This window comes from Lissotriton vulgaris, chromosome 3_2, assembly GCF_964263255.1.
Source record: "Lissotriton vulgaris chromosome 3_2, aLisVul1.2, whole genome shotgun sequence".
Classification (NCBI taxonomy): Eukaryota; Metazoa; Chordata; class Amphibia; order Caudata; family Salamandridae; genus Lissotriton; species Lissotriton vulgaris.
In genome coordinates this window covers 147,583,566-147,609,932 of record NC_141690.1, presented here as the reverse complement: position 1 = coordinate 147,609,932, position 26,367 = coordinate 147,583,566, and the positions used below count along the sequence as shown (strand labels likewise).

The following is a 26,367-nucleotide window of genomic DNA, read 5'->3' as shown; positions in this document are numbered from 1 at the left end:
GGCCTTTATTAGGGGGAGGTAACGAAATTTATGATGAGGCGGTCCGGGTCCTGAATGAAAAGTTGACATGAGATTATGATGGAAAAGTGGGAACCTCTCATTCGTAATGTTGTATCATCAGATATTGTCGACGATTCCTGTGCAACGCCAAATATTTATTGTTTAGGACACAAAGGTTTGGGAATGTAGTAACATGTGAAGAATTTGCCCGAAGCCCAATTTTCAGTATATAAGGAACAGCCCTCTTTGTACAAATCGAACAGGCTCCTAGATACTGCCCATGCGTAGTTTCTGTGACTTCTGTGTCCCTGCAGTAATAAACCTTTGGTCTTTGACGCCACCATCGAGAAGCCTGTGTTTCTGTTTATTTGCGCACCAAGACAGGTGGAACTCCGGGGTCTTCGGGTGTTGTTCCCTGACACCTCTGGACGGAACCAAAAAGTCCAGAACTCCAGGGGCAGGCGGTGCGGCTGTGGAGGAAGCGGGCATCCGGGGCTCCAGGGAGCAGCAGGTGCCGGTTGATGTGGACCGGTGCATGTGGGACCGGTTCATGTGGGCTCCGAGAGCTCCTTGCAGGATGTCGATCGGCAGCACAGGAGCTGGACAACGCGGGTGGGCTCCGCACGCTCTCAGCAGGAACCGGGCAGGTAGGCGGGCACACGACCAGCCTCTTCGCCAATGTAGCGTGCAGGGCCTGGAAGTCACTAGGCCGCAGCAGCGCTAAATTAAAGACACAAGACTATCGCTTTCACTCTTGTGGCTGGAAGACCCTGAGCGGTCTCTGGCCGTTCATTTATCGCTCGGGTCGTGCCCGCCCGAGGGCTGTTTGGATGCATGAAAACTGCAACATTGTAGTAGCCTGGGTGGCTCTCTACATTTGTCACAATAAAGTCTGGTTTATTGGACTGTGCCAGAAAAAAGTAACTAAACTGATTGATTTCTGTATAGAATGCATGTATGAGATAAAGTAATGAATGCAATGATTTAAAGTCAGCCAGGGCGTGCGCCAGATGAGTGTTTGCACCAAAATTGTTGCTTCTTTTTATAAACTGGTGCATAGGCCAGCTTTCGAGGTGTGAGAATGACTCTCCTGTTCTGGCAAGCAAGAAGGTTCCTGCATTATTTGTTGCGCATGACAGCCTTTTTTAATCTCTAAAACTCCGAAAGTCCTGGTAAGCTTGCTTGATGAATTTCTAAACTTTTTTAACTCCCATTGTCTGGAAATTAATTCTGGGAAAACCAAATTCATAGCATTCAGCCCCCATGTAAAATCAGGGGGTAAATAAGATTGGGCAATATTGATATTAGAAAATCCACTGAGATTGATTACTTTGGAGTTAGGATAAATGATTTGCATATTTGGCATCCGCTTATTTTCAAAGCACACTCCTGCTCAAACACCGAACAAGTGACTTAATTAAATTCCTTACTCGGGGTAAGTCCTACCCAGTGTCCCCACCATTGAAAATATATAGAGCACAAGCTATGAGTGCTGACCTTTACGGATCAGACCTATGGGGGGGCATTGTAGGGTGGACAATTTAGAAGAGGTTGAAAATGCTCCATTAATTCCGTTAAGGCATGATACGGGTTTGAAATCAATTACAAGTTTTGCAGAACTGTGCCCTATTGTATTTTGGATAAGAATCTGGTCAACAGAGTAATTGAGTACCTTTAGGCAAGGTCTATTGGACACAACTTTACATCCCCAGGCAATAAAAATGCCCTGTCTTAATTATATAAAAGATCTATTGACTGGCATAGTGCGTGGGGAATATTGGTCTAATGCCTCTGGTATTAGGAAGCTCTGCTGACGGGCAGCAAAGGAAAGATATTGATTTGCACACCTGAGAAACTGCTGACCTCACACAAAGAAGGTCACATTAAGGGCAAGTTCTTAACAATGAAATGGTAGTATTGATTTGAGGACTACATGAATCTTATTTTATTTTGTGTGTATTCTATATATTAAGTTCAGATTAGGCATACCACCCCTGGCCATGTTTAAAACCTTGTGGTCAGATTCTTAGCCTTCCCCTTCATGTAACACAGCTGAAACAGAGGTACATGTTCTATTTTTTTGTAGTGCCTACAAAAAACCAGGCAGAGATGGGTTCAATCAATCAATCAATTAATCAATCAGGGTTTTGTAAAGCGTGCTACTCACCCATGAGGGTCTCAATGCACTAGGGGGTGGGGGTGCAGCTCCAGATCAGTCAAAAAGCCAGGTCTTGAGGCTCTTCCTGAAGGTGTGAAGAGTAGAGGAGCGTCTGATTTAACCCACATCTGGGTTCAAACTTGCAGTGATCGTCTGACAGAATACACCCACCCTCTATCCCCAGCTCCCTCCTGCTCGCCAATTGCCTGCTAAAGCACCACAGGAAGTGTGTGGGAGGGTGTCTGCAGCACCCAGTCATGCTCACTGTATGGTGTGATGCTCTTGCCTTAGGGATGGGACTTAGGAAGTATCCTAGATTGTCTGAGAGACATCAGAGAAAAAGTTTCACAGATAAAATAGAGCAATTAGTTGAATAAAGCACCATTTGTCATACAAGTAGGGCGTAGTAGGCTTTTAGCAGTTGAAGGAATGAGAGTTTGGGCAAGGGGCTTCACCAGATCTCAGAGTAAAAGTATAAAACCTTGCTAATGTGTTTAATAGAATAAGCCAGCACCTTGTTTACAGCACTACTGGTCACCACCCCACTCCCAATGGCCCCAAAACACCCAATTCCAAGTGGCTCTGTCAAAGTTTCCCACAGCCCCTCATTTTCAGCTCACATTCCAAATCAGAAGTCTGTTCATCACAGGTCTCAAACGCTATCCCTTGGGTTTAATCCTCCAAAATCCAGTGGGTCTCAGCAGGGCAATTTCTTGGCCTCAGCAGCCCTCTTCAGTTCTATCCCAGCTGTCTCAGCAGCTCTACTTCTTGGGCCCACCAGCTCAACCCCTTCATCAGTCATCAGCATCTCATTTTTCCAGTTCTAAGTCCATCAGCAGCTCCCTGTCCCATGGCCTTAGGAACCACCTGCCCCAGATTCAGCGGATTGTTTGCCAGCCCTTCAGGCCCAATGTCCTGGCTTCAGAAGACACCATGCCTGGTATCAGCAGTCAGTACTACTCATCAGCTGGTCTCCCCGTTTGGACACATTGAGCTCTGAAGCCATTCCCTCCCTTAGGGCTCATCAGAAGCTCCATGTCCCTACTTAGCTGGTGGCCCACCCCCCTTGAACTCAGTAGCCCATCTACCTACTCCTCAGTCACCATAGACTTCCTGACCCATTTCCATTGGCCTCAAAAGGGCCCTTTTCTTGCCCAGGCTGCCACTGTTTCTCAATAGACAATGTGTATCTAAGAGTCTGAGCTGCGTAAACTACAGACTGGGGCCATGGCCTTGTTGCATGTTCTTTGGTGTCTGTATGCTACAGCCCTATATCTCAGCACCCTTTGTCCCTGGACCTCAGCTGCACCCAGCTGACTTCAGCTTCAGACCCTGACATGCTCAGGGGGCCCTTCACTTAAAAAATCTAGATAACTCCTATAGGCTGTTTCATGAACGAGTCTTCACCCGCCACCTTTATCCAGTTCTAAATTTCCAAAATGTCTAACACACATGCTTTGTTTGAGTTGTTCTGGCCCAGTCTAAATTTGTAATTGTATCAAGATCATTAGCCCCCAAATCCTCCTAGAATACACTAGCACTATATACAAATCTAAAATAAAGCTACTGTGCTTTTGCCACATCCCTCTCCATGTTCCAGAGCTCTTCAAACCTGAAGCATAGGGGCAAAGACCACATCTGGTGGTGGGGTGGTCTGGGCTGATGGTGGTCTGGGCTGATGGTGAACTGGGTGCTTCAGTATTTGCATTTGTATACTCATAAAGTATAACTTTTACCAACAGCTCTAAGGCATGATAGGACTTAGCAGGAGATACAGACAGAGGCTAAAACTACTGTAATGCTAGAAACAAATGTTCTAGACCTTTCCTAAATCTTAATAAACTTAACTGTGGAGGAAGGAGCTCAGAGCAGGAATGTAAATGGACAGCGCGGGAAAGAGGCCCTTGCAGGCCATACCTGTTTTTATGCAGGGGTTGGAGGTTGATTCTTAACACCAGGTCTGCGCCTCAGGTTGCCAAATTACTCAAGACCCCCACCTGCTCCCTCTTTCACAAGTTACCATTTTTGTTAGTTCAATGGCTTCAATTAAGTATGACGATTCCCAGCATCCATAGAGTTGGAATACAAATACAGACTGGCTGTTCATGACTAACATCTTGGAGAAAAACTGAGCTTCCTTTGGGAGCGTGGGGGCTAAAGTTTTGTGAGTAGTGACAATTTGAGTCATCTAGGGGGGGGAGAGGGAGCAGCAGGTACAGATGTGACCCCATGTAAAGGGAAAACAATTCTATCTCTAGGAGAGGTGGGGTGAGCTGATGTCATTAAGGTTTGTCTGAAAGAGAACTCCAGGCACTTCCATCATGAAGAAAGAGGATTTTGTAAGACTTCTGCAATTAAGACTGAAGATCCCCTGACTCCCGCAGGCGCTGTGGAACTGGATCTGATTACCAGGACTCACATGGCTGGTTTCCTGTTGCTGCTATAGGGACTTAAAATGAAAAAGGGCTCAATGCTGTGAATAAAACCTAGCTGACTAGTTGAGACTTGAACCTTGGCGGCAGGGGGGGGGGTAGCAATGTCAGGAGGAAGATCTGGTGCGTAAGTGCCTGCTCTGAGAACCCGGAGGCCGTAGGACTGACTAGGATAGACTTTCCAAGAAGTACGAAACTTGTGGGACATATTCAAGGTATGGCGCTCTTCAGCTGGACATTTCTTTCAAAGTTTCCAGCCTCTAGGAGCTCTGCCCAGCTACAACATTTTGAATGATTTTGAGAACCAAAAATGAGACCGAATCTAAACATAATACTTGAGTCCTGGTACAGGTTCATAGGTACCACAGAAGTAGTGACTTAATTGACCAAGAACCCCAGTTTTAATCCACTTGGGTCTTTTGGAACCAAAACTAAAGGCCTCGGCGAGAGCTCATCGACGAAGAATCCGACTAATAGGGGCCCTCATCCGCTTAAATATTTTGTACTGCTGTACTAGAGGATTTTGAAAACCTCCATTAAAACATTGACTGGTGTAATCCACCAGACCTCCTTTTTCTTCACGATAAGCCTGACATTGTGCTTAGGTCCCAGTTTAATGCTACCATAGAATTTCAATTGGTGCTTTGTAGTCTCTTGACACTTCCTGACTGAAAACTTTGAAAATACAAATGCCTGGCTTCCTTCATTCAACTCACAATTGCTTTGGAAATGTTATCGTGTTCTGTTCTTAATAATTATGTTGTTTTCTAGTGCTTGAACTTGACACACGTTTTTCTGAAGAACTGCCTGCATTTCGGGTCTTGCTTCCAGGAGTTGAGCAGAGATTTTCTTGGTTTTCTGGCCTAATCAGTGTGTGTTAAATAAGTTGGCATTCAAATTTCATCCCAAACTAATAATCCAATTTCAGACTACCTCTTGCCGTAGCATCAAGACCTATCCAACTGAATTCACTCATTCACTCATTCATTGTATTTATGGATCAGTCATAACAAGTTGAGTCATTTTGTCAGTAAATGTTCTACTTTTTAAAATCAAAGGCCTCAAGGCAATATTTGTGTTGCGAAGTCGAAGTGAAGAAGGCCAAGTTGGGAAGAAACTCATTGAGATATATTACAGAAGATTCATTGATGTTATCAAGTTTTTTAGCTTGTTAACGAACAGTCATATCGGCTAAAAATAGCAGTCATTGAACATTCCTTAAACTACTGGTTTGTTTTTACACTTCAGACATAATAACTGTCGAGCTGAATCATACAAATGTCAAAGTTGAACAAAAAGGTAATTACATCCAACAGTAAAATACGCTGCTTGCAACCTTTTATATTTCAGTTTAAAAGATTCAGGTAAACCACTCTATGTGCAGTAATTTCAAGTTTGTTTTTGATGGAGTGCTGCTAAAAACTAAATTGAATTATATTGTACATTTGAGATCAGAAAAGACACTATATCCAGGCCCTCTGCTCGCCATTCTACCATACTCCTTCTATAATGGTCCTAATATTCCAAATTACACTCGTTATCATAAGTCTTAATTATAAAATGTATTCTTCGTCAGTTTGGAGATACACTTAGATAAATGTAGTTTTAGCAGAGCAAAAGAGTAGGCAAAGTGGACTAGATAAGGAAACATTGACAGGTAGGATAGAATATTGAGCCATTTCGGAACGGGTAAGTATAGTCTTTGAAGTTGAGCATTAGAAATTCTGTTTTGGTAGGGTTTATCCTTAAAAATATTGATCTCATCCAATGTATTAGCTTTTCGAGGAAGATTTGTAAGGTCCTCATAATGGCCAGAGCAGATGCACTTAGGTTTAGTTAAGAATAATCCACACATTTTTGCATTGATACTTTTTTGTTCATTAGCTTTGTGCCAAGAGGTCCCATTTGTGGGTTGAATAGATTGCTTGAAATAGATATATTGACTTTCTGCATTTCTTTTTGTTTCTATTGCTTTAACATTGTGGATGCACATGATATACAGGTTAATGGTCATCGTATTGTTAACAGAGCATATGCTGCAGAAATAATTGCAAATCAAATTTAGGATTTTTTAATGGAGACACTCAAAATTATCATGAAGTTCTTACCTCTGCTCAATGTGAAATACACAAAAAAAATGCCTATACATAGCTACATCAAATAATAATGAAGCATAGTAGGATATATGTTGCACTTTTCTGCTGTGCGTATGTAGCATGAACAGATCAACATAAATAATTAACTTCATCATGTTTAACCATCCGATAATTGGATCAACTACTAGTTCAGCTTCAAAAAAAGAAAAGCTCAGGTAATCTTTTTCCACCCTCGCTATTTAACTAAAGAAGTGAAGCATTCAGAAGCAAACTTGCTTCTCTTCAGGTGTAACATCAAATTATCTGGCTTTGTGTGGCTGTTTGCCACTATTCTTAACCTTCTTGACTTTGATCTATGAAGTACATCCTAGTCGTCAGTCAGGGAGAAACATCATGATCTGTGAAATGAAAATAAATTGTGAGACATGTAGCCAGGCAACCTATATGTTGGAGGACCGTCGGAAGCGCCGAAGGGACTCGGCAACAGTGGCAGCGACTTGATCCGGTCACATCTGAGACACGTGACTATTTGGCACGGTGTTCTAATGAGTGGTGCTGGTTGTGCTGACGTAGCGCCCTCAAGGTCCACATCTGTCTGAAAAGACTGAGAATAGTTAACCCCTCATATGCCCTGAAGAAATCGCTGAAACGTGGAGCGATGAAACATGTCGGCTTGAGGAAATAATTCACCATGGTATATAAGTAATGATTTTTAAACAAGTGGGGTTTGCTGCATCAGAATAAAACGGCAAAGCAAGCAAAGCCCTGCTTACACATTATTTTTCTTTGTGTTTGGTTAGGGGTCTATTTATATGTTTCTGTACACTACAAGTAGGTGTCAGTGTTGATACGTTTGTCACTATTTGTGTTTTTCACCACTATTCTCACGTCCGCACTAATATCCCTTCTAGTGCATGTTTGTCTTTTCACATAGAGAGAGTGGCCAATGATGAGAAGTGGGTATACCGGCAATTGCTAACCGGGCACCCCCTCGGTTTGTTCTACCGTGAGGTACTCTCTCTATCTTTCACACCTTTTCTAGGGTGAATTGTATGTGGTCCTGTGTGGTTTGATATTTTATATTGAAGAAGCACGCACCTTGACCTATGGATTTATGTTATTGGACACATTCCAGGGAAAATTAATGATAAGTAATCCCTATTTTGTTGGTCTTTTATATAGATGCAGTTGCATGTAGGTAAGGCTCCAATTGCTTTAATATTGTGTGAGTGGGGGGCTGCCTTACCTACTCCCCTCCCCCTCTACCCCTAGAGATTGTTCAACCTATATGTCCCCCCAGTCTCAAAGATAGCTTCATTTTGTATAGTAAAAATCCTCCATTGACACCTTTATGCAAGACGATATGTTGGGGCGAGACAATGATGTTGAGCACATGTTAATGACCCTTTGTTTATTCAGGTAAATACCCAGAATGATCCACAGACTGCATTTGTGAGTATCAAGACTACTAACAGCAACACACCTCCTTCTGCTTCCAGTGTTTCTGATCTTATTATTCGTGATGACATAGTTGGCTTCAATATTATAGGAAGTGATGGCAGTAACATCGGCAATGGACAACAGACCTTCAAAAGAGCAACATTACCAGGTGAAATTGTGATAACGTCTTGGAATTCTACATGTGTGTATTTCCTACTGTGGTGAATAGCTTTCAATGGTTAGACAGTGGTCAGACAAAAAATGGTACCTCCTCATTTTTCTATGGCAATACACATGGATATGATTTACAGAAGTGAATTAAATCTGATTGAATAATAGAATTAAAAATCTCAGTATTCTGATCGTTCAAGCATAACTTGTCTAAACGTTTTATTCAAGAATGTTGAGTTAATCACACACTGTTGTTTTTCCACCGTAACTGTGACACTTATCAGATCTACAGATTTCTTATTTCTGTGCTTCAGTATGTTCCCAAGTATTCATGTGGAATAGACATTTCTTTTATGATTACACCTTGAAATACAATTTACATCACTTTTCTTCAGATTTGTGTTGGAAAAAGATAAAAGCATTATTACAGCAATCATATTTTTCTTCAACAAAAAACATTGATATGCAGCTAATTCAGGAACGCGGCAAAATACTCCATTACTTTTAATTTCAAAAATACCTATTTTGTAAGGACCCTGGCAGAAACCAAGCAAACAAATACATTATGCTAAAATAATAAGTATGTTGGCATGACGGCACTAGTCACCCTTGCTGCTATCTGGCAATAAATATGTTGCTGTCAATGGCAAAGTGCAAGACAATTGTGTTTTTTTAAGGTCTTTCTGCTAAAGTATAGTGCCTAGCAGCCAAAAACAACGAATGCATTTATTTACCTAAGCAGGCTCCACAGTACAACCCCACAAGAGTATGTGTTGTGATTGAACGATGGCACTTGCATGCTGAATCGCTATTTCCAAATAGTAGTACCCACAGTGTGAGATGCCAGAGGCATTTACTCTCCATGGTGGTCTTTATGGTGATGGGAACTTGTAATTCACATTTTCTTGAGTTAGTTACAGATTGAGGTCAAAGCGTACCAGACAGCGCAGCTGTCTTGTCGGTAAAGACTTCTTGGAGACATTCTAAAAGCTGGCTGTGTTGAGGGGTCCATCTGCTCCAGGTATGTACCTGGAATCTGGAGTGTGGACCTGTCCTATAAGGGTGATCCATGCTGGCACCACCTACAAACGCAAATAAACCAAAACGTCAGCAGGGAGGAGGGGCTGACACTGTACCTCCCATTAGCGAACGTGAAGACAGGCTCTGTTTTCAGGAGCACCTGGAGGAGACCGGACAAATAAAAAGGAAGAAAAACTTGGAATGTGTGTTCCCTTTCAACCATGATGACGCTGACCACTATGATGAGCGCCAAAGAAAGTAAATTGATGCCCTGGAGATGACAGCACAAGGACAAAACCCTGCAGGACTTGAGGAACTGGTGACAGAAGAATGAGGAGATGTGGAGGAGGCTGGGGGAGACACTCAATGAATGAAGTGAGGATTGGTAGATGCGGCCAACCTTTGCCTGCTACCCTCCACAACTCAGAGTTCTGGCTACTTGGTTGATTTACTTGAGCGAATACTGCTGTGGACGTTACAATACTCTTGCCCTATTTTGCACACCTATTTCTCTTTTCTGGCATTAACTTCTTTCTTCATGGTAATTATAATTTATATGTTTGCCTTTCTCAATTCTTCAGCACTTGGTGGGCTTCTAATTTTTTGTTGTGATACTCATGAATGCCGGACTAGGAAGAAAAGCATGATTGACACACCTCTCATGTTGACTGCCAGTTTGGTTTTGTATAAAGAGAGCCTTATACGCAGAATAGGAGTTTAACCTTGGTTTCCCTTTGAGCTGAAAGCATTTTCCCTCGTTTTCTCATGGGTGAATTGAGACTGTTTTCCCTTCCTGATTAGTTTAAAGAAAAGATATAAAATCATTACTAATACTTACCCATACCTTTTCCGGTTTCCCCAAGGATACTGGCTGTGACTATCCCAGGACCCTAGGAAAAGAAAGGAGAAGATCAGACCGTGGATACTGCATTACTCACCGTCGCCACCATTCATGAAGCTGGATATACATTACATGAAACATGGACTGCCCATTGACATTACCATAACTCTAATATTCCGTTGTTTAATTTATCATTGGTGTTATCAATAAAAGTCACCATTCAGAAAACTGAGAAGCCTCTGAAGCCAAATTTCCACCTTTCTCCCCACAAAATGGTGTCAGAAGTGCTATCTGAGGAAATGGAGGCTTTTGTTGCCAAATTGGTTAAAGAATAGCAGAAATTTCGAGGACACGGAGACCTTTCAGAGCGCTCGCCCAAAACAATCAGAGCATATTGGCAAAGTCTCCCGGACACAAGACATTGGCATTAATAAATTGGCAGACACACTAGCAAAACAAAGAGGTCCCATTTTTTAACCTTCCATCGTCTTCCAAAAGTATGCACTTGGAGACAATCCTGATTTCTTTTTTTAACATTATGAACAATTAGCCCAAGCTGCTGGATGGCCAGAGGAATGGTGGGGACAATATCCGGGGCCACAGTTGACTGGTAACCTGCAAATGGCCTACCAGGCCGTTAACCCACGCTGTACCACCTCTTAACTGAGACATAAAGAAAAGCATCCTAGAGTGTCTGGTCATTGAGGACAAGATATATATAGAATACACGGGGAGACTGAGAAGAAAATTACTCAGGGGGAAGAGCCAGTGACCCTGAGACGTCCGCTAGACATAGGACCACTAGGAAGATTGACACCATAACTCTTCCTCTGGGAGCTGGAGGGGGAGCCAGTATGCCGCAATGCTTATATTGTGGAGGATTAGTACACATAGCCCGGTATGGTCCTCAGAAGGCAATAGGAAATAGGGCTAGCTAAACCATCCTTCTATGTGAGTCCGGGTTCCCTTTCCTCGAATTGTAAGGGTAAATGGCCAACCGGTAACCACCTTACCTGACACACAATGCAAGCAAAGTGTTATGAGACCCCATATCATATCCGCACAACCCCTGGAACAGATCTGGTTAGTAAACATACAGTGTGTACATGAGGACAAGAAGACCTACCCAGTGGTGGAATTCTGTCTCAGCCACCCTGCTTATTCAAGCACTGGCTGGTATGAATTTTACCCAACATGTCCAGGATCCCACTTATAGAGCTGGCCTTATGCTGGGCTTTATTTGTTCTAATGTAGCCTGTGTATAGGTTAACAATCTGGAGCATTTGATATGGTCTGATCACTTTAGTATTCCACATACGTTTCAGTGTCCCTCCCCAACTATTAGGATCTTCCCCCTCCACCCCCCCACCACCCTGCCCGAGCTGAAAAGGAAATGGCAGACTCTGTTGGAAGAATCTTATGCTCAGTCCCTCAGCAATTCCCCACCGATTCTTCAAGGGAATCGCTAACTCTATCTTGTACCTTTGAAAAAGTATGTGGCAAAAAAGATCTAGGCCTTCTGCTCCCTGGTCTCCCCTGCCTTAAGGGCTGGGAAAAGCCCATGCTGGTCCCATGGCACTGCTGATAAATCGTTGTTTTATATTGGAAAAAGTTTTTTTGCAGTGCCAATGAGATGCATTCCAAGACTAGCCCTCGTGGTGTTTGATATTTCCATTGTGTGGAGAATAGGACTTCCTCGATGATCAGGAGTGTTTCATCGTGAGGTAGGCTAGTATAAAGACTTTCTACGTCTACACTGATTAGGAGTTGGGTCTGAGGGTTAAATGTTGTGTCCTGCAGGAGTTGTAAGACAGCTTTGGTGTCTTTAAAGTAGGTGTTTGTTGATTGTACCAGTGGTCGCAGAAAGGCGTCAGCAAATTTCGACAGGGGTTCCAGAATGGAGCCGATGCCGGACACTATCGGTCTCCCTGGTGGATTGGTGAGGTTCTTGTGGATCTTAGGGATGCAGTAGAAGTAGGGGATGCGAGGTTTTTTCTGCTCAATGTGGAGCAGGAATCCAACCCTTTTTGCTCTACCTCCCCCTTGTGTTTTTGATATAACCTATTAATTCCACCAAGTCTGTTTTCACTTTACCACCTTACAAAACCGCAGATACTAATGGCACGCAAAGATGTTACACATAGAAAAAACTAGAGAAGTTACCTTTTACTGTTGCTGAAACACCATCCGTGGATTGATTCAATGGATACATCACCCTGCCGATTTCGATATTTCATTTTCAGTACTGTCTGCAGTACCACCAAGTGGGCAGATACGAAGCATTGTGGGAAGGGTTTATACATGAGTATTGGGAATTACCTTTTAGATTTCAGTGTTGAAATTGGACACTGAAGTTTTTCTCAGCGGTTCACACTGTGAGAATACTTTAAGTGGCTCTTTAGTGTGCAAGGATGTTGCGCTTCACAGGCCTGTAATGCTTTTGTAGCAAACTTATCTTGCTACTTGAAAGGTTCTTCAGTGGCCGTGATACGTCTGGCTTTCAAATGTGAGACTCCACTCTACAACACCGCCATAGGCGTCCTCTCAGCATACCAAATCTTTTTATGCAGCTCATTCAAATTGTTAAAAAAAAATTGGAGTTATAGATAGATTTTATGTGTTGTAATGTGAAGCCAGGGGAAAAGTCAGGGTTGCATTGTTGGTGCTTCTAGACAATAAAACATCCCTCTATTTTGTACAACTATTTTGAATGTTCTGTTTACTTCCTATCTCTTGAGAAACAGAAGAGTAGCTTCTTTCATTCTTGCACAATATTAAATAGTACACAAATGTACTTGGGGTGTATATTAAAAATTGTGAAAAAGCACTGAATGTCTCACAAGAAGTGGGCCTCTGGAGAGATGAGCACACTATGTATTATATATTGTACTAGGAAGGATGCACATATTTCATAAATGTCCAGAATTTCTTTTTTTTATTAAAACTGCTTAAGATCCCTCCTGCCAAGAAAGAAAGCTAATTTTTACTTCCTATGAAATTTTTACTTTTGATTTCACAAAGAAGTAAGTTTCTCCCATATGAAAATGGTATCCAGAACCCTAACTGAACCTCTGAAATTATTTTTTGATTTTTTTTTTTGAAGTATACTGTAATATTCATTTTACTTTTACACAGGGATGCATAACTATATCATTATCTTCCAGATCTCATTAATCAATAATATGTGTAAATATACATTGCTAGTTATTTAATTTTCTAGGTATTACTGCTTGTCTGAAAGAATATTACTATTCATCCAGTCCAATTTAAGATTTATATAACTTTACAGCTTGTATACCTATAGCTCTGTGCAATCTTGCATATGTTGTTGAGTATGTGTGTTTTATTACATTTGCGTCAGAGTGTGAATGCAAGAATGATTCAGTTGATGAACGATAGGATGCATGAGGGACAAGACGCGTGGCCAAATGCATGTATGATGATTGAATGCCTGAATCCATCATTCAATCAATGACACAACAGACACTTTCACTCTTAAACCAGACCTTTTGGCATTCCCAATTCCTGCTGGCTTATATTTGTGAAACAAATGTCATTCTCATTTCAGTTGGGGATTCCTTTGTAATAAACTATACCGCAGCTCCCATCACAACTGCATACCAGAATGGCAAACTCGTGACACTGCCTGCCGAACTCCGCTTTATCCGTTCATCGCAAGTATGTTGGTTTACAGTTTTTGTATTAAAATCTGTTTTTATTGCTTGATTCTAATATTATTGATAGCTGGACTTTTTTTATGATTTTTATAATGTGTACAATGTCCGGAATAATTTTCGTGCATGTAACTGCCCGAGCCGAAAATGATAACCCGCTTCCTCTCATTTGTGTTCCTTCCTAGAAACTGATTAACTGTAATTTGTTTGCTGGTGCCTCTTTCTATAATTGGTGCTCCATCTGCAGCACGTGCGCTCCTACAGTGGTAAATGTTTTAGGTTAGAATTCTGCAGGATTTCTTATTTATACATGTTTAGGCAATTAAAAAAGGGATAAAAACATAGAGATAGAAAGTCTCGCAGTTTTGGGTTTTATTGGAGTCACATATTAAGGCATTAATTTTAATTTCAACTCATCTCCATCGTTAATTACTTGCCTTATTTTCTAGAAATGTGTGGTATATTTGCTCAAATGGCTTATCCGCCAGTTATTAGAATTTTATCTTGCTTCATGAAATAATTTTAAAGTAGCATACTTTTTACAATACCCCATGAGGCTTTCCATATGATTCTGTATGAGAATATTCTACTTCTTTGTCTGAGTGTTGTGGAATTCAATTTACTACCCCCCTGGTTTATTTACTCAACCTCATTATGGCACTGTGACCCTGATATGATGTCAGAAAGTCTGACTGGTGTGTATGGAAATGTAGGATGGGCTATAGAGAAGGGAGTTTGACAAAAACATATGGTCATGATTTGCATGGCTGTTGTGCGAGTTCTGGATTGTTTAGCTAACCATAACGGGCAAATTTTATTGGTTTTTAGGTATCCTTTTGTAACCATAACTTCACCTTAACTCAAGTTGAATTCAAAGATTTAAAAAAAACAAAAAAACATTAAGATGTTAGAACCATTCCTAACCTTACATACACTTTAACTGTCGATTTGTTTCAATGAATGTCAGTGTTTTCTGATGATGTGCTACATTTAAATTCTATTTAAGTATATACTTTACCCCAATGCTTGCTGCAGGTAGTTAATATCTGCAGCACAGGGACATTGCTGTGTGTAGTTGGGTTTATTGCTGAACCCTGGCTTCTGTCCAGGTCCTGCACTGAACCCACCACAGGCTACCATTCCCCCCAATCTAATTGGCCTTCAAGGGTGGTGCTGACTCAATTGTTCGGCCCCTCTGGTTTGTGGACCCTGTCACAGGTATGCAAACGCAAAAGGTGGTCCAACTAGTGGCAAAAAGCTTTTACCAGGGGTACAAAACCTAGCAGCTGAACTGGGGTCTGCTAACGCTGTAATAAAATTTCCTTTCTTTCTTTTTTAATTAAAAAATTATACCCCTAAGCCAGGGTTCAACGTTTGCTACTCCAGCTCCTTTATGGCTTCTTAAGTTTTTGCCAGGTTGCTGAAATTGAGTCCCATACCCAGTAATGATCCTCTGTTACAGCCTGCCAATCCAAAGTTTTGGATCTGTGGACCCTACTTTGGTTTTTGGGTCTGAAAATAATGGTAACAAAATTGTTCCCTTATCTAATCACATTTTTCTATTTTTTTTTATGTTACTCTACGGATTGTCCACGAACCACTCAAAAACATTTTGTATTCTGATTTCTTGAAAAATACCTTATTTATTTACAGCAAACCAAGTGAGGGTATTATCTTGAGAAACGTTCTACTTTCATACCAATCTTGGTGTAATTCCATCGGCAATTTTGCTGTAGAAAAAAATAAATAATCTTATGAAAAGTTGAAATGGAAAAACTATTTTTCTAACCCAGTCTGCCAATCTGCACAAAACTTGCCATCCTAAATTGGATTATTTTTGGAAAAGTTTGTGAATGTTATGTTAATTTTACCAAAGTTATTAGGAAAATAAAAAAAATGCCTTTTATAATGAAAACTCCGACCTAACCATAGGTACAGAGTTAACAAACAAGGAAATTGAGGATGTGTTTTTCTGATATCTTTACCTCTTGGACTTGAAATTGGTCTTTGTGGCAGGAACAAGAGAGAGCTGTACGTCAATAAAACTTTTAGTGCATGTAGGGATTTTAAGCATTTATGCTCTAATAACCAGCCTTTCCGGCTAGGTAGCATTTGGCCCTGTGAAATTACAGTCCTTAACAATCCTTACTGGGTCTCCTCCTACCAATTCAACTGATTCCATTTGATTCAAATTAGACCTCCAGGTCTCAGAAGATCCCTACCACATGTAGAGTTCCATCTTTTTATGCTATCACTTTCTACCTCTACATGGAGACCCTTGAGATTCTCCTCACTGAAAACAATATCTGCATTCATCAGTGCACCAAATGACACCTAGTTCTACTAGAAAGTGTTGCCTACTTCAAAGACCCAATGATTCAAATTTGCACCTCATCCAGACCTGCATGCCAAGCACCTATCTGAAGCTTAGAGATTGAATTCCTGTTATACACCAAGAACATCAACCAAGAACTAGTTGAAAACTGCTTCATTGACATGAACCTGGATAGCCTGGATAGCCTAAGTCTCTTGGATTCACCCTGAGCACCTTACTCACCTTCAAGGGATACAAGGAGAGACAAACCAAGATGGCTTTGTACCAAGTATATCTCTTGAAGAAAGTGAAACTGTTCCTCCCAGAAAGTGACCTCAAAACTGCCATTCAAGACCTTATACTCCCACATCTGGATGCCCCTGCTCTATGGACTCCCAGAATTGCTATTGGCCCCATTTAAGAGTCTGAAGACATATGACTGTACTCTTCTACCCTCATTCAACTTCATTTGCCAAATTGCACCATCTTCAAAACCAGTTGCATGATCTGTCAACCTATTAAGACTGGCACACTGCCTATCTGGCTTACAATCTCACCAGTTCCAGTAACTATCAGCACACTTGCAGCAAGGACACTATCAGACTAGAGATAATTAAGAGGTGTAGAAACGAAGAAGATTGCAGGCTAACTTCATGTATGCACCCAGGTTCTGCAACAGCATCTCTGTATTCATCAGGTCTGCCCCAACCCTTGCTAAAATGTAGGAAAGCAACAAAGTGATAGAAGGAATGCTTGATTTAATCGCAGCCACTGATCATCATTCAGGGCTGTAATCCAGTCCATCAGTTTTCACCCACTGTGCCACACTGGACAAGGACCAATCATATGCACTCAATAGGAACAATCCAACCCAAACTGACAAACACCCTGGGTGCCTCCAGTCAAGGATTCAAGCAGTCCCAGACCAGTTTCATCCTACATAGACTTCATCAGTGAGGTATAGTTTAAGTGAGCACTGTACCCTGAACAACACTCTGCTGCCGTTTGCATGATGCAAATGCAGCATACATACAGACCTGCTTACAAAGGTGTAGTCGTACAATTTACATAGCTTTTTCTTCACCATGATGAACTATGAACTTTGCTCATGGAAGTAATCCGCTTCCTGGCTTATGATGAGGCAGGAATTGCAGTTTGTGCAATAGGTGAAACATAATCGCAGCTCTCTTTATTTTTAAAAGATGGACCTGATTATTTAATGTTGATTTGATATTTTTCTCTAATCAAAACACTAATAGAGTGTTGATAATGTTACCTTTGTTTTCTCTCTCAGCCTAGTTGTTAAAATAAAGCTGCTGGGGGCATATTACACATATTAAAGCAGGAAGACCCCAGTCAAGCCCACCACTCCTCATTACCCCTAAATTAACTCCATTGAGCAAGGCACAAAACTCTTCTCTCTTGTTCACTTCAACAAACCCAGTGGATTGTCTTACAGTGGGTCTGATTTATAAAGCTACAGTAAGTAAGTAAGTAAAAATGTATTGTTTATGATTAATTAAAACCATTACAAAAATACATTTGAGTGCACATGTCATCAATAAAAGTCTTAAAAAGAGAGATCGTCCTTATTAATATTTGTATTAATAAAAACAGTGGGGTTTAAAAGTGACCATAGTTCGTTATATCTTGTCTGGACCGACATCATGGCTTGTTAATTTCAGCTCCGCCATCTTCAGGAATTTCACCAACTTCCCATTTAGTGACGGAAATCCTGGATCAAAACATGCAAGAAATGCTTGTCTGCTTGTGCGTATTCTGTGTTCATTAAAAGACATTTTTAGCAGAGCGCCTCTTTCCTCTTTCAGCCTCAAGCAGGTACATAGCAAATGTTCAATATCTTCGTTCCCTGCACCACATAACCTACATTTTATCCCACAGTTCCTTCTCAACCATGGTTGGTAGTGTGGTATAACTGGCAGGATTCCTAGCCTATGTTTTAAAAAGGCTTCTTTGTTTTCCTGCAGTACCCCAGTCCGAAATATGGTTGTAACCCGGGTGATTTATATGTACACAGAATCATCCAAGCGTGACGCCTATGGGAAAAGGTGGCTTTGTCCTCTACAAGCGAGAGTCTCTTCATATTCTTATTTGCTACATGTTTGAATTGCGCATGCGATAGTGGGATTTTCCATAGTTCTTTTAGTCCTGTAACAATCAAGGATTCCTCCAATTATTTTTTCTTCGGCATTTTGGAGCAGCTGCACAGATCTTGCCAGAGCTGATGGTTCAGTGTATTCTCTGGTGAGTTCTTTATTTTATGCCAGCACTTAATATATGATCCTCTCCTTGCAAGCGTTTGGATCGTTAGTCCAAATTCTAGCCGGATCTGGGCTTGTGAGGTATAAGATGGCAAATTTAAGAGAAGTCTGTATGCTTTTGAAATGATTGTATCCAGCAGTTTCGCGTCTGAGCCTCTTAATGCCTTGCTGCCGTAAGTAATGGATGACTGTATATTTACTTGGGCGACGCGAAGCAGTGGTAGAAGAGTAGGGCCAGTCAGCTTAGTTTTTAGCTGTTTGAGTGTTGTCGCGATCAGCATACTTTTTCTCTTTATGGCCTCAAGGTGGTTTGTGAAGCGACCTCCTTTATCAACTATGATTCCCAGGTATTTATATTCAGAGCAGTTTGTAACTACCTGTGTTCCAAGGACCCAAGTGTGCGGCTTTTTATTCCCAGATATTGACAGTACTTTGGTTTTGTCAATATTTACTTCAAGTAAGTTCTCTTCGGCATATCCATGCAGCGTGTTAATGAGATTCTGGAGTCCTACTTTGGTATGACTAACCAGGACCACATCATCTGCGTAGGAAATGCTGGGCAGGGCTTTACCCCCCAGTCTGGGTGCATGCGCATTGCAGGCTTCCAGAGCAGGTGGCAGGTCGGCAGTAAATAGATTAAATAGGGTAGGCGCTAAGACGCACCCCTGCTTGAGGCCTTTTGTCGGAATACGCCTGGAGAGGTGGGTGCCATTCCCAAGCTTCATCTGAACTCCACGTATTAGAGTGCAGTTCGATCAAAAGGTTTAAGAGAGGAGCAGGGATTTCCCAGGCGGCTAGTTTTCTCCAAAGATTGGCTCTGTTGACATTGTCGAAAGCCGCCTTAAAGTCCACAAAGAAAAAGTAAAGAGTTTGTTTAGTTAGTTTTACTTTGTCAATAAGTAGCGATAGTGCCAAGAGGTTTGTTGTAGTTCCCATATCTCTACAAAATCCAGTTTGAATAGATGGAATTATGTTGCACTTAGTTGCCCATTCGCCCAGCTGAGTCAGTAAAAGCCCTGCAAAGTATGTTGCCTCAATGTCCAGATGGGCTATCAGGCGATAGTTGTTTGGTGACATTCTGTCCCCCGCCTTATATATCGGTGAGATAACTGAACCCTTCCAAGAGGTGGGGAGACGCCCAGATTACATGAGACGTATAGAGGGGGGTCAGGGATTTTGCCCAGTAGTCCGGGTCAAGTTTGAAGAGGGCTGGAGGAATTCCATTTGGCCAGCTTAATTTGTGCCGGTGCTTTCCGGTGCTTAGCACCGGCACTTATTTTTCAGGGCAGGGTCTACATGCGTCTGCACAACTGGCTGCACGTTGTGACATATGATGTTATAACACATTACCAATACTGACTCGGAGTGGGCCCACTGGCGTAGAGTGTTGTTCTGGGTCTCCTCTCCTGAGTCCAGTGTGCTTCGGTTCAGTGTGAATAGGAGCCGGAGCAACAGCAAAGTGATTACTGCATCATCATTAATCATTACGATGATTATCATGTGATGGCGTCATCATGGCGGCGTCAGGCAGGCAGGCGCGGCCCTTCGTTGAGTGGACTGTTGCTAGTGTGGTGGGGTGGGCGGGACCCGGGAGCAGTACTGGGCGGGAGTCAGACATTGATTGGGTAGGGTGAATTTGACTGCGTGCGCGCAGATTTTTTCCCACTTGCAAGTTGCCACGCTTCGGCACACCCAAACCCCCACGAGTTAGAGGAGCCCGACCACGTTGAGGGCAGGCAGCACCACCATGTGGCCTATCAGTTAATCAAAACAGTGCCCCACAGCCCCGGCCAACCATGACGAGTGTAACCGTAAGTACTACCTTAAGTAGCTGCAAAGACATACTACGACATGCCCAGTGGTGGCGTGTCGGTCACCCGGACTCCATCCACAAGATTTGATGACGGCAACACACTTCACTGTTTCTGCCCCTGACCCGGCCCACGCTACACATGTATTAAATACATCATTATATCATAATAGGATAGGTTAGCTAAGATGAAGCACGCTCCTGCCTGGGCTCAGCTGGCTTGACCTAGTAGCAGCCGCCGGCCGTCCGTGCATACACATAGCCCGGGCCAGGCGGGCCCACGCCAATGTAAGCATTAATGTATCACAATGGCTGCCGGCGGTCGGGGTTAAGTTGTTAGAAGGCCCTACCCCTTGAAGTATCCTCACTAAAATCTGAATATGCATGCACCGTGCCCTGGTTGGCCTGGCATAGTAGCGGCCGCCGATGCCGTATTACCGAACACATGATCACGATATAAGGCCGGCCGGAGTTTAAACTTAAAGGCCCTGCCCCTGCCTTTAAACTTAGTATCATCGACCTCCCCTAAACAGTTTGCTGCCTAACAGTGTAGCCGGTGCAGAGTGTTGTTCTGGCCTGGGTGGGTCTCCGGAGTCCGTGTGTGCTTCGGTTGAGGCCAGCCCCCAGCGTCCGCCTGGGTTAAGTAAGTTGTTAAATGCCACTGGCATGGCAGTAAGCAGGTTTAGGGGCTGTGCGGTAGGCGGCGCGCGCAGGTTGTTTTCCGATTGCCTCGCCCGGCACTCCCGCACCCTACGAGCTCTCATCAGCTCGCCTACATTGAGGGTTGACCGCAGGCAGACAGCAGAAGCACCATTACGCTACTCTGATGGGCAGAGTAATAGCTCTTGAATTAGGAATGATTTGTGTAGTAGAAGTGTTCCATAACTTTTGTGAAGAACCATTTCGGCTAAACTAGATGCATGCTGCAAATAAATTAATTGATTAAACATTTTTCTACGTAGATGACTGTGTCAGTGAAAAATCAGTTCAATTGATTTGCTGTGTCATTTCTTCCACCTAGTACATTTGATTAGCATTTAGCACTTACTAGACATTTAAATCAGGTTTACATGTGTTATAATTTCATTTACCATGATGAAGAATGTTATAGAATATTTAACTCCGGTATAAAGACGTAGGTTTCAATGCTCAGATAGGAAGAGACCACTGGTCTGAATCACAAATAATGTTTTCCTTTATCTAGAGCAAATGGGACTTGGAGAAACTGCGAATAACTCCCGGATAAACCATTGACCGATTCGTACGTTGTAAAAAAAAAAAAAGAAGCTGGGTCAGGCGAAAGCAGCTCTACTATTTTTGCAAGAAGCTTCAGATCCCCACACTTCAACATGCATAATTAGCTTCATCAAGATGGCTATGAGACTAAGGAACACACGAGAAGCAGTGGATTCTAACAATCTGTAACCTAGCCCTGGACCTTAGTAAAACCCATTAATGATTATGTCGCCCTATTTTTAAGACTTTTTTATTAATTCTCTTTTAACTTGTCTATTTTATACAATGTTTTTAAGCAGTGTATGTTTATCTTTTTATGCTCTTTTATGGTATCTTCTGAAGTGCCGAATAAAGGTATTTGAACTGAACTGAATAACTCCCGGATAAACCATTGACCGATTCGTTCGTTGTCTTAACAGCTCTAAGCGCTACAGTGCCTCATAGCGAGCCCGGAACTGCTGTGTCTGCACTCAGAGCTAGCTTATCCAGTTGTATCTTTGTAATGTGCGCCTCACTGATTTAATAAACTGTACTCTTTTTAACAGTAGCACGTTTCTAGTTTTAACCCTTTAATTAAAGGAACCATACACCCAGTGTAATCTAAAAGAAAAGAAGCAGTTATGCTTCTACCCACTGGAAGCTGGTCGTTTAATGAATGCGTTAATGAGTTCAGAACTTGTGTGGCCGCTATGGGTGTCAGTGTTACATTATTCAAGGGCTGCAGAAGAAAAAAATATATCTGTATATTCTTAAGCTGTGCATAGTGTGCAATATTTATTGTGATGCGCTCTGTCGACCAGTTGTGCTCACTATCTGTCAGCATTCACAAAGTGACGGTTGTCCTGACCGGATCAGGTTTAACTGGGTGTTTAAGCTGGATTGTAAAATGCAAACTCTATAATTTCCTTTCTAAATGAATTCCACAATCTGACCCATTTTTCTGCGAAGGTCTTGGTGCTGACGAGACGGGATGTCTGATGAATTCGGCTCTCCTTACATATATTCACTCCCACAAAGCTCATTTGTGCCCACTCTCTGCCATGGGCTCTGTGTGCCTCCTGTGTGTTCAGGGCAGAGCTTGTCACTTCCCTTCCTCAATTGTGTCCCTCGTCCCACAGCCAGAGTTTGCGCTGTTTTCTAGAATCCCCCAAAGTTGCCATTTTTGAGTGAGTGGGAGGGATGTGTGATTTAAAACAGATTTAAAAGTTATGATTCCCGTCACCCAGCCGCCTGGATGGTAATAGACTAAATACCATTTTTGAGTGACTGGGAGGGATGTGTGATTTAAAACAGATTTAAAAGTTATGATTCCCGTCTCCCAGCCACCTGGATGGTAATAGACTAAATACCAAAGACCACAAAATGTTTGTAACAGTTCTTGAGCGTTATATTTTTTTAACGTCCCTTTTCTATGTCAGTAGCCTTTTCAAAGTGTCATCATTTTGAGCGTTGCTGAAATTTATCTGACTTTACACTGTGCCAGTTGAGTATGTGGGTGGAGCCAGCGGATGAAGTGGGTGGAGTCAGAGGAATGTAGGTGTGGCCTCTGACAAAAATGTCAACACCTGCACTTCATATTTTACAAATTAAGCACTGCTGGCCCCAGTGCACCGTCCTCCTTCCTTTGGAAATTAATTTCCTCAGTGTAAGAGCATTGATTTCGATTTGAGCTTTTTCGTATAATTTTGTTGTTTGTAAAGGATGGCTCTCCTGGGCAACCTTGTGGCGTGTTTGTTACGGCGGCCTGTTGGTTGAAATGGGTGTCTAAGAAGGATTCCCAGGAGCTTTTGGTTATATATGATGTTATTCCACCATGTTATGGATTTAAAAATGTATTTAGTGTGGACCAGAATCGGGCGCTGTTACTTCCTTTAGAGTCATAGTGAAGTTTAGCCCAGAAATCGTCTTCATTAGATCTTTTGACCTCCCATTTAAGTTTTTTGAGGTCCGCCCGGTGCTTGCGAAGCTGTTCGAGAAGATCCCTTTCGTCCGTGCTTGTTCTTAATGATCTTAGGGATTTGTTGATCGCTTTTTTTGTGGTTTTTTTAAGGCTAGTTTCTGGGTGCTTGAAATCTTCCCTGTGACCGTGGGGCCAAAAGATGGAAAGTGCCGTACTGTTGTTGAATATATGTTTGCAAATTCCGCCGTAAAGGTTTCCCATACATTTACTGGATTACCCATAGGATAGTTTAAACTGTTCAATTGTAGTTTTGCTACTTGAAGTACCTCCATTGTGTTTGCGACCGAGGTTTCGATTCGTTTAAGATTTATGGAATGACAGGCGTGAGGGCCTATTGGATTGGCGAGAATTGAGTCCGGAAAGGCAAGAAAAGAGACTTCCTGGGGGCGGTGGTTGCTGTCTCCCTTGTCTCCTAGGATAAAACCCAGTATATGATGAAAAAGTGGGAGGAAGACTAGCGTGTAATCTATCATAGAGTTTGCGTTGCCTGAGTTGAATGAAGCCACAGATGGAGAGTCCTCCGCGAATCTTCCATTTAGAACCCTCAGGCCGATGTGCTCCAGATCTTCCAGCAGCTCCTTCGCCGGCTTGGTGGTTTTACCTTGTCTTCTAAAGGATTGAGTTGGAATATTCCAATAGTAGGACTGGGCCTCAATGTCATTATTTGAGGATGAGCCCAAGATGTATTGGTTGAAGTCTCCAGAAAGAATTAAATTGGTAGAAGTGTATGAAGTCATTACGTGGTGTAAGTGGTCCATAAGAAGTTTCGACTCTTGTTTCTTCTTTTTTGGATTGATGTAATTGTTTCTTCTTTTTTGGATTGATGTAAGTGTTGATCAACAGCACCTCTTCTTTTTTCCTCCTAAAATGTAATTTAATCTGAACTGTGTTTATGGCAGGAGAGTTGGTGGTAAATTCCTGCACACTGCCGACATATGAGATTTTGATGTAGGTTGCTAAGCCACCCGCCGACCGAATTTACTTTTTCTTGTGGCTGGGTAGTGGTAACAGGTATAGCCTTCTATGTGTGCAGGATCCTCCAGCCATGTTTCCTGAAGGAGGATTATATCAAATGATTTCAGATATTGTAAGAATTCGGTGTCTGCTGCCTTTTTGTTAAGCCCATTTAGGTTCCACAAGCATAATTTCAGAATTGGTGTGGCCAAATGCAAGCCCTCCTCTCTTGAGTTCCCCTGTCATTGTGGGTGACTTGGAGTGTTCCTTATTCTAAATAGCCGGAGATCATCTAGATTGTCCGAATCAAAAACCATTGTGGTCTTTTAGGTGAATGTTCCCTGTGTTTTTGTGGGTGATCGACCCAGTGCCCACCTGAGCACTGACGTAGTCTTAGAGTTTTTTGTAGATGGACTGTACTGAGGTCTCTCGAGCAGGGGGAGTGGATATCCTATGTTATGATGTAGGGCAGATTTAATCCCCCAGGTTTTGAAAATATTTTGCTCATCTAGGATCTTATTTACAATTTCGGACGAAGTCTAGGTCGCTTTTGTAGCTTCCTTACCCTGTGTTCTGTCAGTTTTTATGAATTCTACTGATAAAAGGTCAGCTGAGCATAAGCCATTTAAAGATCGTATAGTGCTAAGGAGACGGAGTAGATTACCTCAGTTCAGAATATCGAATGGACCCTTTGATTCGTATTCTGGGGTAAAGAGGATAATAGTAGAATTCCTATTTTTATCATCCGACTCGGCTGTTGGGGGGTTGACACGCACTTGAATTCCTCTGTTAGTGTTGAACTGTGGTAAAGTTTCTGTGATGGTACCAGAGGAGAGTTTACAGGATTCAGAATCGGAGGGAGCTGTAAGGTCGCCCACTATAGAGGAGTATAGATGGATTTGGGTACATGGGGGTCCTGCATTCTTCAGTTCTTGAGCCGGGGGTCTTTCACACCGAGCGAAGGTAATAGCTTCTCGTGCCGAATCGGGCGGTGATTTGGAGGGGCCCCCCTTGATGCGGATGTCAGTAGTAGTATGGGGGGGCTAGCGTCCTTCCCTTTTCCGGGACCACGATTTACTTTGATGTTTGAATTACCAGTTTTGCAGCGGGGCAGGGCCCTACCGGCCTCCTGTGTAGGTGCCTCTGAGATTGCTACTACGTGCTCCCCTTTTGAGGAGGCACTGAGCGCAGTGGAAGTTTGTTCTATGCTTGTGTTATTTGCTGTGGTAGGGCCCAGATCTTGCGGCTCCTGTCTGATGCCAGACCTAAAGAGTGGGTAGACTTCTGGCGTACTTGAAATTGTTAGTTTGTTACGACCTTTCCTTCTTGGCTGGCGGCGACCCTTGGCGTTCTGGGTTGGTAGATGGTCCTTGGGAAGTGAAGGGGAGCGTATTGATAAATGATCTGCTGGGGGTACCAGTACTGTTTTGTCTGTGTTGTTAACTATGATGACCTTTCCTTTTGAGGGTTCGAGATTGGCTGTTTCGCGGGGATTGATGTACTGGTCCCTTGTATAAGGCCCTTTTGGCAGGCCTTCTATCAAAGTAGATACTATTTCTGGAAGTGCTGCTAATTTGTCGCTGATCGGACCGCAGCTGCACGACAACTTAGCTTCCTGCTGGGCTCTGCCGATTAAAGAGTTTAATTGGCCGAGTTTCTCGTCAATTCCCCCCACATAGACCGCCAAGGTATCAAGTAGAGTTAACTGTAAGTCCATTTTGTCAGATTCAAAGTGGAGAGTGTCTACGGTTCGTTGCATGGTGTTTAAGAGAATGTCCTAGGTGTTTGACACAGTTGATGCTGGAGTCCTAGTTTTGGGTCTCTTTTGATTTGAGGATTTGTTGGGTGTTGAGGAAAGAGAAAGATTTTGTGAAATTATTGAATTCGAGAGTATAGCCTCCTGATCGTAAGCCTGTTTAGTCGACTGGTTTTTGTTGGTTGTTTCGTCTGTGGACAGAGGTAGTTTAACCGGGATAGCT

The 26,367-nt window shown here is 42.5% G+C and overlaps 1 protein-coding gene across 2 annotated transcripts in view; it reads left to right on the top strand.

Moving 5' to 3' along the window:
• EVC2 (EvC ciliary complex subunit 2) overlaps positions 1–26,367 on the top strand; it is a 494,903-nt gene that overhangs the window by 59,758 nt on the left and 408,778 nt on the right. For both annotated transcript variants that reach the window (XM_086964103.1, XM_086964102.1), the window contains exons 5-6: positions 8,106–8,295; positions 13,727–13,836. In XM_086964103.1, coding sequence (XP_086820229.1) covers positions 8,106–8,295; positions 13,727–13,836 — 300 coding nt within the window. The remainder of the gene's footprint in view (positions 1–8,105; positions 8,296–13,726; positions 13,837–26,367) is intronic.